This window comes from Xenia sp. Carnegie-2017, unplaced genomic scaffold (genome assembly GCF_021976095.1).
Source record: "Xenia sp. Carnegie-2017 unplaced genomic scaffold, XeniaSp_v1 HiC_scaffold_19, whole genome shotgun sequence".
NCBI classification, from domain to species: domain Eukaryota; kingdom Metazoa; phylum Cnidaria; class Anthozoa; order Malacalcyonacea; family Xeniidae; genus Xenia; species Xenia sp. Carnegie-2017.
Window position 1 is genome coordinate 2,738,232 of NW_025813481.1, and position 11,918 is coordinate 2,750,149.

At 32.2% G+C, this 11,918-nt stretch overlaps 1 protein-coding gene and 1 long non-coding RNA gene across 3 annotated transcripts in view; both read left to right on the forward strand.

Annotated features, from left to right (window-relative positions):
• The first annotated feature begins 4,989 nt into the window (after nucleotides 1-4,989).
• On the forward strand, nucleotides 4,990-5,916 carry LOC124438488. The gene is made up of 2 exons (XR_006946116.1): nucleotides 4,990-5,351; nucleotides 5,546-5,916. It is a non-coding gene; the product is annotated as an uncharacterized LOC124438488 (long non-coding RNA).
• A 1,557-nt stretch (nucleotides 5,917-7,473) lies between these two features.
• Nucleotides 7,474-11,918, forward strand: part of LOC124438466 — a 49,700-nt gene continuing 45,255 nt past the window's right edge. Inside the window, exons 1-11 of one of the 2 annotated variants that reach the window (XM_046988628.1) lie at nucleotides 7,474-7,500; nucleotides 7,569-7,762; nucleotides 8,028-8,105; nucleotides 8,486-8,575; nucleotides 9,180-9,272; nucleotides 9,630-9,668; nucleotides 9,842-9,868; nucleotides 10,148-10,198; nucleotides 10,378-10,413; nucleotides 10,687-10,728; nucleotides 11,305-11,656. In XM_046988628.1, coding sequence (XP_046844584.1) covers nucleotides 8,084-8,105; nucleotides 8,486-8,575; nucleotides 9,180-9,272; nucleotides 9,630-9,668; nucleotides 9,842-9,868; nucleotides 10,148-10,198; nucleotides 10,378-10,413; nucleotides 10,687-10,728; nucleotides 11,305-11,387 — 483 coding nt within the window. In that variant the 5' untranslated portion in view covers nucleotides 7,474-7,500; nucleotides 7,569-7,762; nucleotides 8,028-8,083 and the 3' untranslated portion in view covers nucleotides 11,388-11,656. Of the gene's footprint in view, nucleotides 7,501-7,568; nucleotides 7,763-8,027; nucleotides 8,106-8,485; nucleotides 8,576-9,179; nucleotides 9,273-9,629; nucleotides 9,669-9,841; nucleotides 9,869-10,147; nucleotides 10,199-10,377; nucleotides 10,414-10,686; nucleotides 10,729-11,304; nucleotides 11,657-11,918 lie in introns of those variants that run through there. The other variant, XR_006946097.1, reaches the window with a different exon arrangement.

Genomic DNA, 11,918 nt, shown 5'->3' on the forward strand with positions numbered 1-11,918 from the left:
ATCAGGTCTTGAAGCATAGATAAATGGGATCAAACATAACTCATATTTCATCGCAATTGCCGGATGGTCTCACAACAATTTCGAACTGTTAAATTTATGCATACTAGAAAATTCTTATCCTGTGTTAAAGTAACTGCAACTCCACTTGTTTCAATCTTTTTGCGTCTCCTGTTTTACAGGCTTCCCACGTGTACGCAAGCGTACCTATTTTTGTTAATGCATTTTGTCAAATTCACAGAATGTCTGAAGTTTTTTCATGAGCAGTTGCAAGGTTAACAAAATGGTGACAGAAACGAAATTGTAAGTATTTTTTCTTGCTGCCCAAGCCATCGTCCAGTATGATATAAAGAAAATTCCAGTTGAATAATTTAAGAAACAGTCCATTCATAAACAATTTGTGTTTTGCTATAGGTAGATTTACGCAAGATTTTTTGGAATTAATGTTTATTTGTAATAACTGTTTATTTGTAGACGATACTTTTTTCAAACATTTCAACTTTACGATTGTGAGCATACTGAAATGCAGTCATTTACGAAATCTGCTCAGAGAAATCTCCATAAAGCTTGTTTTTCCAGCTGTGATCTTTTGAATTTGAAATGCTACATTGTAAAAGAAATATTTATTTCTTTCAAGGTCACGAGCTGCAGAAGAAGGCATTCGTACTGTCAGACGGAAGCAAAAACGGTGAAGAAGTGGAGGTTGTTGGAACTTTTAAAGGTGAGAGAATTTTTACAAACATAGTTGTGACATGTTCTTTACTAGATAAATACTACACGTTGCTATTCCGGATTGCATTTGTGAATTCTTTCAATACCCTAATAACCATTTTAAGAACATTTCAGGCGTCAGGCGTTTGATTCAATCGCCAATAGTTTGTATTGGATTTTTCTATAAGATAAAAAGTCAGTCTCTTGGCGATTAAATGGAACTTCCAATGCCTAAATGAAAAACTCTTAACATTTTGTTATTACCTTTATACAAAACAAAAGACTTCACAAATTCAATTTAGTTTTTTTGAGCGTAACAGTCTTTAATTCCATGTACAAATCCCCAATTTCTGTTTTTAACACATATCTTTCAGTCTCTTATTAGTTACAGTTAACAAAAAATAATTTTGAACATTTACCAGGAAAAATTCGATTAGAATGATAATAGGAAAATAAAAATAGACAAATTCTCGGTATCGCTAGTATCGAATGAACAAAGATCTTTTTCTTGTTATTTTAAATAGTTGCATCTTAAATAGTTATGCAATGAAGTGTGTCATTGACACGCGTAATATCACATTTTTCAATGAATTCTTGCATTTTAGATGAACGGACTATTCTAAATTCTAATACTGTATATCTTACATGCCAACACCCTTAAGGTTTTTTTCTTCTCATTAGGTGTTGCATGGTAGCGCCTTGTTTGATTCGGGTGTCCAAATTTAGAATCTCCTGTGTTGTTTTTTTAAATGTAGTCGACTGCAATCATTGGTTAATCACAAACATTAAACAGTTATACTATAAAACGTTCCATTTGCTGTGATTACAATAAGCGGATTATGTTTTGATTTATGCATTTAAATTTCTTGGTAGAGATTTGTACGGAAAAAAGTAACTTCCAATTACGTTCACATTGACAAAGACACCATTGCCTTACTGAGTTTAAGGTGTCCCTGATTGTGATAGCTTCATCATAATTGGTGAAAGTAAACCATTGCACTTAATTTGTTTTAAATCAAGTTTATAAAGATGAAACTTGAAGATAGTAGTCTTTTCTATACCTTGTTATAGCTACCTTGTTGCTGTGACAAATTTTTTATGATTTTGTTGTTTGTTGGTTAATTATAATTTTTTGAATCTGTGAATGATAAGCTTTCCCCTAAGATGTAGCTACTTTGCTACTATTATGATAAATATTTTTGTTTCGACAATAATTTGTAATAAAAACACCCTTATTTGGCGTGCATCAAATGATCATCGTAGATTTTTGACCATTAACTTCATACAGTTGAATGTTTTAAAACATTGATACAAGTAACGTATAACAAGGATGAGTACAATATCTGAAAATTTTCTTCCTGCGTATGTTTAATTTTTATAAATTTTCATCTATGTTAAGGCTAATAATCACGGAAAGTTTCTTTATGGACGTACGGCGTTGAAGGTTATGATGTTATATGTAATTTAAACGCCTTAATGATTAAATATTAAAACTGTGCAAGAATTCTATTTTAATCTTTTCATTTCAACGAGTGAGAAAGACGAAGATTTGATAAATATGTATTTATGATTGCAGAATTTCCTAAGTTCGATATATTCACCTTGGATAATACAGAATTTATAGAGTTGCCTTCAACGAATGAAAAGTTACTTCATGGATGACGGTAAGTTATATACAATCAAATTTATGCGAGACCCACGTAAATTGTGTGTAAGGTATACATGCAAAAATATGGATATATTTTCCAACATTTTATCGTAGAACATACATATACTTTATTGATCTTTTTATCTCGATAATTGTCGTCTAAAGATTTTATGTCTTTATGCACCAACTATAGATATATCTTTAAGGTTTTTTCTGAGTCGATTGTTATTGACTAAAATACTGTCACACGTTTGGTGACTTTTCAATTGACAGAACGTTACGAGTCTAAAGATGAAAGAACGGAATATTACCCCGACTATGAAAGTAAGTTATACTATCAAATTTATGTATAAGGCACTTATAAAATATATCTTCCATACGTAGTGATATACTTTCTAACATTCAACATATACTCCTTGATTATGCTTTTCCTTGTTATCTCGTCATCTCAGGATATTTTCCGATCATCTCCGTCCGCCATTTTTTCTGATCCGTTCCGCCGTTCAGTGGTTTTATTTGTTTGAATTTTTTTTCCTGAAATAAATTTAGAGGAGTTTGTAAAGATGCGTTCTGGCGGCCCCCATATGCCTTCTGGTAGTGGTGTCTCCCCTTAAATCATTCGTGGTGTATTCCCCCCTGGCTGTACCCCAGCCACAACGCCAATGGTTCGGTGTTTCATAGATATACATAGAATCGATACATAGCCGTAGAAACAGATTTAAATTTGGGGGTGGGGTTAAAGTCGACGAGTATAGTATATACTTCACGCTTTAGGGAGTCTAGTACAAACATTGAAAATGGACAAAGTCATGAAACCTTTATAATTTAGTTGTACTTCATTGCAATATACAAAGTGCAAGTATTGTTCAAAAATCAATACATTGCACAAAACGAATGAATTTAACTAATAACCTAAACGATTGGTCGTACTATTTGCAAGCTAGGAATTCTAGTTCAATGTCAGACTAAGATGTTTTCACTCTCTGAAGAGTTAAAAATGGACCTTTGTTGTATGCATTAAATGGGTACAAAGAAGTTTATGAGCTTTACTACATATACAAGGACGTACGTTTTCATAATGTCGCTTATCGTGCTAATTCAAGTGATATCCATAATTCGCATTTGATCTTATCATAAATTTTGTTCGTTTGCGGTCTTTACTAAATCTGACAGTATTGATATTGTTATCCTTCTTAAGTCAATTTCTACTTCGTTCTTGAACTTTCTGTAGTCTTTGTGATAGGTACATAACATAAAACCCCTATATGCATCTATCACAAGTTCAATATTTGCCTAAGATCAAACTTTATTTGTCAAACCTGAGCTCCAGTTCATATCAAATACTGCTATCCGCGTGCAACACTGCATACTTTTTTTAAAAAACGCATCGATCGCTGCAGTTCTGACAGTAAAACCTAGTCTCGCTCAAAGATTTTATGTTAGATTAAAGTGAGCCACTTCAGCCATTAGTCAACCTAAAGGACAAGATTGAGCTACACAATATACCAATACAGCCTTCGTCTCTTCTCTTTGAATTGGGTCTAGTAACTGCATTCAGATGTCGAGTCATATACGTATTTGCTGCCCCATCATGTGCTTGTTTATGACTGTTCAAATCAGGGGAAGGTTACCGCGAATAAGGATGTTTACAGTATTTTATCAAAAGTTCTCAAAAACGTGTTCATTTCGAAGTATTTTGGCATTGTCTGGTTTATCTATAAAAATAATAAGACGGTAAACTTGCCAGAACGGTCATTTTAGACACGTTGCGTGCAATACACAACAGAATTTAAACTTTCAACTTTTCGAGTTGAATTAGATTTTTAATTTCTCATTTTCTTTGCGCAAGCAGTTGCAAACTGCTCTCCCGCTTTTCAAGATTAATTTTTTGCCTTTAGATAAACCAGGCGATGCGTAAATACTTAGACGTGGATACATTTTGAGAAATTTTGATATAAAGATAATGTTCTTGTCATTTAAAAATGTTCTAATTTTTTTTGTACACCTTGTGAATTGTTGATATCTTACAGTGTATGGTTGTCTGCTCTCTAATTAAACATCTTACACATCTATGGGGCGCCAAATGTGCTTTTATTATTTAAGTACATTATCGCATTATTCATCATGATTTATTTAATTATATATGATAATTGCATTAGCGGCTTAGTAGTTTGCTTATTTCAAATAACTATTTTTGAATCCTGAATCCTTGCGTGAAGGTCGTTACAAGAAAGAGTCTGATATAATGGTAGATATGTTCGTTAAAAAATATATAGCTATTATTCAGTTCTGCAAATAACGAATAAACTCAATTTTTTAGCATTTCAGTATTTGCAGTTGATGTTGTGACTATTTATGGTTCTTTTTATTAATATTAGAGTGCAGGAATGGTGGCTTATTATGTTGCAACAAAAGGGGAACATGCTTTTGGAACTAAAGAGAGTATATTGAGTAACTTGTTAAATGGAAACCCTGTTGGCTTGAAGAAAATCGATGATGTTCAACTTGAAGATCTTCTTTCATGGATGCTACAGCATAAGCCTGAACTCAGGCCATCAGCCAACGAGGCGTTAAAACATCCTTATTTACAATCCAATGAGGAAAGTTTTAACATGCTGTGTGATGTTGGAAACCAACCAGAGATAAAACAACCACAATATCAAAATTCAGATGTTCGTGAGCAGTTGAATTATCGTACAACATGGATGAAACCTATCGATGATGAAGTTTTGAAAGATTTAAAAACATTTGAAGTAAAAAAACAAAGAAAGGACTGTAACATACCAGTCTTCGTGGGCAAGTTGTTTGCGATTCATAACTAACGTTGATCATCACTGGCATGATAAACCTCGTCCACGTCTATCGCCATATATCAAAGAAGGCAACTATAAAGATTATTTCATTCAACGTTTTCCCGAACTTCTTTTTCTAGTGCACAAAATTATTAGAACGACTAACTGGAAAACAAGACCTAAAATGCTAAAACATTTTATCTGTAAGCTATTCAAATAATACCCCATTTTTACGACTTAGACATGTTAGAGTTCCATGCATACTAACATACTTCTCTGTCACATTGAACTTTTTTTCTACTCTTTAAGATGTATGTTTTAAGTATTGTATAAATGTTTCCAACCTCAACGTTAAATAAAATTAAGTTCTGTATTTTCCCGTTGCAAACGTTTTTAGGAAACATAAATCCTGTGAAAATTGAAGGAAGTCAATGGAAAGAAAAGTGAAGATATTATTGACAGCCGTAATCTTGATGGAAAATGAAGTATAACAAACTCTTAACTAATCATGTGCCACTTTCTAATTGTTAATTTGAGCAACGACCAAGAAATTGGTTCATAAAGTCATATCAAGAATTACTTGCATGTATAGTCACTGAAGTATGGATTATTAATAAACTTAAATTCAATCATATATGTATGTAAAGGAAGGACGTGAATGCATGAAAAGCAATTAGGGAAATGTGTGTATTAATTATAGTCGTAGAGCATCTTGCAAATAAATGTAATGTTTGTCATATACTTCGTCATAAAAGTTGAATATGTTAAGAACATGTACATCTTTCTATTTCAAGCTGGAGAAAATCATCAAAGCGAGTCGTATGGGGTAGCCGTAAGTATGTTTACAAAAGTTAAGGCGTTTTAAACAAAAATTCTTATGCTCCACTGTTATATGGTTATCACAACATTACCGTACACTAAACGGTTTTTCTGGATCATCTGATGTCTTCCACGTATATTTAGAGATATATTTCTGGAAAAAAAGATTGGAGAAGTGTTTTAAGTCGCTCTGTTTGTGATTATTTCTTTGAAGCTCAAGGAAAGGTGAATTAATTTATGTGTAAATTGTTGGTTATTGACAATTGTTTGTTGGTGCTTGTTTGGTTGAGAAGATTAAAGTTACTCTAATGAACAGTTGCTATTACAGATTCGTCTCACAAAAGTGCATCTACGCAGATCAAATCAAATATCGTCGTTCATTTTAAGGTTACGAAGACATTCCTCCAGTAATTGCAACAGGATTTGGTTATCTGTCATGATCTCTTATTTTTTTCAGTTGTGGAAAATGAAGGTTTGTGTTTATTTGAAATGATCGATTAATATTGCTTATTAATGTTTATTTTGAACCCATTGCCTCTAATTGAAAGAGATTATTGCCAATCTTGATTGCAATAATACAGCATATATTGCAAGGAAATGTTATCATTCAACGTTTCCAGAAACTGTGTTATTTCCTTTGATTAAACTTAACTTTGCATTCATGCAGGCTTTATAAATGTCATCTCCAAATCTTCGTCTTACTTAAAATGCTGTTACATGTTACATTTTTCATGTTGCATGAGGCATTGTATCATATCTACAGTGAACATTACAAGAAATGTACATTCGTTCTAGATTTGACAACGATTCTAGTGATTATTTTTAGGAATTATTATTAGGAAATAATACTTTGCTTGGAAACAAGAACTTGCGACTTGTATCGTGAGCGTTTTGTTTTGGAGACTTTTTTATATGTGATCTCCCCAGTGGATCTATCTTTTCTCACTGCCTCGTTCTTCGATTTTTGCCTGTCTCGACAATACTCGACCTGAACCATCATAAACAAAATTAAATTCATAGCCGCGTAAATTACGTTTTTGTAACAGCTGTTCTAATAATGGTTTTTCAAAACAGGCAGCGTCACAAATAGCACCTGCTATAACAGCGCCTTTTTGTTAAAATGCTGCACTTTTCTCTCCACAGGTTCTTAGTTCTTATGTGACGACTGATTCCTTATCTATCTGCTAAAGACTGCTTTTCACAAAGATAGACGTCTTCAGATACTGTTTTCATATGTTGTTGAAACATGTCTAAAATTTGATCTAGTTGTTTTTGAAACTGTCATATATGACGCATCGATTTTTAAGACTGACATAAAGAGAGAAACTGCGTGTCAGTTTTCAATTTAAGTACTAATGATTGAAATTTCTAAATAAACATGGCAATTTATTAAATGTTTCTATTTCAGGGAATTTCATTGGTAGACGACCGTTGTCATGGATTTACCTGCAAACGTTTGTTCATAATTCCCGACACTCGCTAAGTTACATTATTTGGCAGGAAGACGTTTTACAACGAAGACAAATTTAAAAAGTAAGTTTTATCAATAAATATTGACTTAAGAATTATAGGATATATAAAATACTCTAGTTTAACTTTAGAGTTTTAGTGAAAATATGAAACGTTGGCCAGCATTGGAAGGATAACCCCCGTCCACATCTATCGCCATATGTCAAAGAAGGAAACTATAAAAAGTACTTTTTGCAACATTTTCCCGATCTTTCTCTTCGTGTGCATCAAATCATAAGGTCAACTGACTGGAAAACAAGAACTGATCTTGAGGAACATTTCACCTGTAAGCCATAAACATAATTTTCCTTTTTCAAAGACATTACTGAATTAGGCTTCCATGATGATATAAATATCCCCGATTTAATTTTGATGCTCACTCAATCTTTTTCGGTAAATTAACAAATTTGGCTGTAAAATTATTGTTTTTTTACTCGACCAACTCTCTCTTTTTTGGTTGTGTTTTAACACTCTATAATGTTTTTCTCTCTCGAATCTCTACACTTTAAGCTGTACATAATAGTGACAATACCGTTGTGAACATTTTTCAGATACTGTGGATCATGTGAAAATTGAAGAAGTTAGTGGAAAGAAAAGCAAAGACGTCATGGACAATCTTGATCTTGACGGTAAATAAAGTTACAACAAACTAATGCTCGCTGGAAGTTAATCACTCTCAAAATATAACTCTTGTCTACGACTTAGCATATATTATTTTAGGAATTGGTAAAATGATTTAAATTGACGAGAATCCACTTTGTAACAGTAAATAAAAGTCGATTATTCTAATAACAAGGGTTACCGTATTCCTCTAATACACGCCTAGCCTCAATTACCCGTTTCCATCTGGTGAACGCCCCTTTCAAATACGGTTTTTATCAGAGTAATTCCATAAAAATAAGAAAATATAAAATATTTAACAATCCTGTAGAAATAAAAGCTTACATTTGTTTCAATACTTTTTAATAATATTATCATTCTTAAATGTTTCATATTTATATTGCTTCAGCTTCTGAAGAAAAGAAATCTTTGCTACTTCTACTAAATGATAATGGCAGTGATGCTGATATTGGTATAACGTCTTCTACATCAGGACCTAGTAAGTAATGGAATTTTAAAATGCAAATATTTACACAAAAGTAGTCTTTATTGCCTTTTGAAATGTTAAGTACAAACAAGAATGCAATGTAACCATTGAGATTCGTTTATATCTTCCTTATTCACATACTTTTGTTAACGGTCAAAATGTGAGATGTAATGAAGAGTGGATAGGATGTTGTACTGATGTTTTCATACTTGTAGAATGTTGTACTGATGTTAGCTACGCTGTGTCTCACTCGCAGAAAGAGATCGTTACTGTATAGAAAAAATATATTTAATCAATGACATTGAATTAAGTTATTTATTACTGTAAAAAATGTATGATGAATGGTGAACAAAGGCTGACACCTCTCTATAATTACTGAAAGCGTTCAAATTTCTCTCGTTTTTTGCATTTGGTTTGTGTTCAGCCATTGTAGTAATGATATTTTATTTACAATGTTGGAAATAAATCAATTATTTGTAATTTACATTCTTGTCACTGAAATACAATTGCTAAATATAAATATCTTTTTTCGCTTTCTTGTCTTGATATGCTTTTTTTGACATCGATTAACTTGTTATATGTAAATGTGAACAAATTTTTTATCTTTAATTTTCAGATAAAACAGAGAAGATTCAGCGGCGACATGTTGGTTGGCATAGCCATTTTGTTTTACATATTGGTGTAGAGAAGAAAGGACGTCGTCGTAAAGGTTGGTATAGTCATATATACAACATATTAATGACGAATGTTTTTGTTTATTATGTGTCAACTTACCCTGACATTGATTTGATAAAATTGTGCGATGTGGTCTGCATTGGTCGAACATGGAGCAAAATTACTGTTGCAGCAAGGATTGTATTTCCAATGAGCAACGCTGCGCTCAAAAAAACACTCCACACAAAATGAAATATTCCTTAATATTTGAAGAAATATTTCGCATGACAACATTCACTTTGTTGAGAGAAATATTTCTCACATTCGAGTAATTGAAATAAGTTCTATCAATTGTAAACAATATGTTGCGTAAAAGAAACAATGTTGTTTTTTGTTTTTCATTCTGCACAAGATCTTACCGATATTCAGGAATACCGATATTTAAAGAATGGTAATACTGTTATTTTTTGTATGTATTTTATGTGTAATGTGGTAGGACTATACAAAATAATAGTTGTCTTTGCCTCATAATAGCTATTGTTCATGGGAATGAGTTGATGATGTTGCAATAAGTTTTTAGCAATAAAAATCATAAAATAATATTCTGTTTGTTATTGTTTTTAGCAATTAGAACTCTGAAAGTTCCCAAAGGTGACTATGTTGTGAATCATCGTCTATTCATGGAAACAACTTTATTTTTTTATTTTCTACTCCATTGTTAAATACAATGCAGTTAATGTACGCGAGAACGGATAATGTTCAAATGACTAAAAATTGTGCATACATCCATGGTTTTATATTCTTTTTTCTTAGCATGATTTATAAAAGAAAGTTTATCCATTCCTATTTTTCACTCCTCGACAGTATAAGTAAACTGAAACCTGTCCATGTTTTGGTGCATGTAACTAATATCATTTTTTTATACTGCAGCCTTGCAGGCAAAAGATATGCCATTGGAAAAACATCAACGCTTGAAGAAAGGTAGTATTGTATGGCATTAGTATGACGATTGAATTAAGGAAATATAAATTAAAAGTTTACAGGATACTCAAAATGGATATTCGTTTTTGCATGACAGGAGAAATGACTTTAGAGACAGTGTTATCCATAGTAGAAAAAAGAGACGCCCATTCATTTGTTCTCTTTTGTTTCAAATGTAGAATTGATGGAAAGAAAGATTGAACGATATAAAGAAGGTAAAGGGATCATTTAAAATTTGTTTTTCAACAAATCTATGTTACATGTAACAAACAATACTGTAGCGTAGCTACTTTTTCAAAAGTTTTTTTCACGTTCGTGTGTTTTCACATTTTTACAACTCACTTGCTCTACCTTTCCACACACAAACAGAAAACTTGTGCTACACACTAATGCTTCATAGAATGAGTAAATATCTACTCAACATAAAATCTTCGATTCTAATTTATTGCTTTTAAAATGAAAACTAATATTACTTTTGTACGATGCAGTTTTAGATGCACTGTGGAAGAGAAATCTATTATTGTATAAAGGTAATATATGAAATAGCTCTATGTAACTTGCTTATATCAAGTCGAGATTGCATATTCTTCGAACGTGATGAATTTTATAATGCTGATTATGTACATAACATTAATGAAACGATTGTCTATAACACAACTACAACATATATTGGGAATGAAGCATTGAGTAAATTGATTTTGTTCATATTAGCCTAGTTCTGATAATATTTTCTATTCAGTTAAATAGACGCACAAAAAAATATACAAAACCAACAAACAAAAAGAAGTATAGCATGTATATTTCGGACAAAAACTGAAACTAAGATAAAATTTTGGAACGGCACATGCAGCCTTTATTATAATGTTCACAACTTTACATAACAGGACAAAAACGTGCGAGCTGGCTACGTCACTGAATGCAAGACCCTTAGGCCTGTTTCAAACGTCGCATTTTACGTGAGCCGAATGCGTTTAAAACAAAAGATAATGAGGAAATGGATCTCATATTATTTTGTTTTAAATGCATTCAGCGCATGTAAAATGCGACGTTTGAAACGGGCCTAATTACACAGTTCGTTATTTTGATAAACTATGAATAAACATTAGGGTTGACGGTTTATTTTGAAAAGACAAGCCGAACAAAGTCATGGCAAATGAGATGTTTGATGTACTTGGACTCCAAACATTGAGGAGCGAATTTTGTTCACCATCGTCGATTGAACCAACGTTTAGCCAACCTTCAAATATCCCAATTGGCGTCTGATGAAAATGAGAATCATAGCGCTTCTAGCAGTACAGTTACACTGTTTTGTCTGAAGGATAATGTTTACTGTGCCATGAAATGCGCACATGTAGCTTGTTCCTCTGACCACAAGCAAACCTTTCTTTACGGAAAGCAACTTCCATTAATCAGACGTGCCGTAAAAACTTTGAATGAACTAGAATATACTAACCGGAGGACGACGCCCCATTAGTTATTGAAAGTACGCAAATTTATATCGATTTTTGCATTTGGTTTGTTTTCAGCCATTGTACTAATGATATTTTATTAACATTTTGGAAACAAATAAAAAAAATCGATGATTTCTAATTTACTTTCTTGTGACTAAAATACGAATCATTTTATCGCTTTCTTTTTTGAAAAGTTTTTTATTATATACAATCAAATACTTAGATTGTTTTCTTATAATTTTTATTTAATTTTATCTAGTTTTATGTAA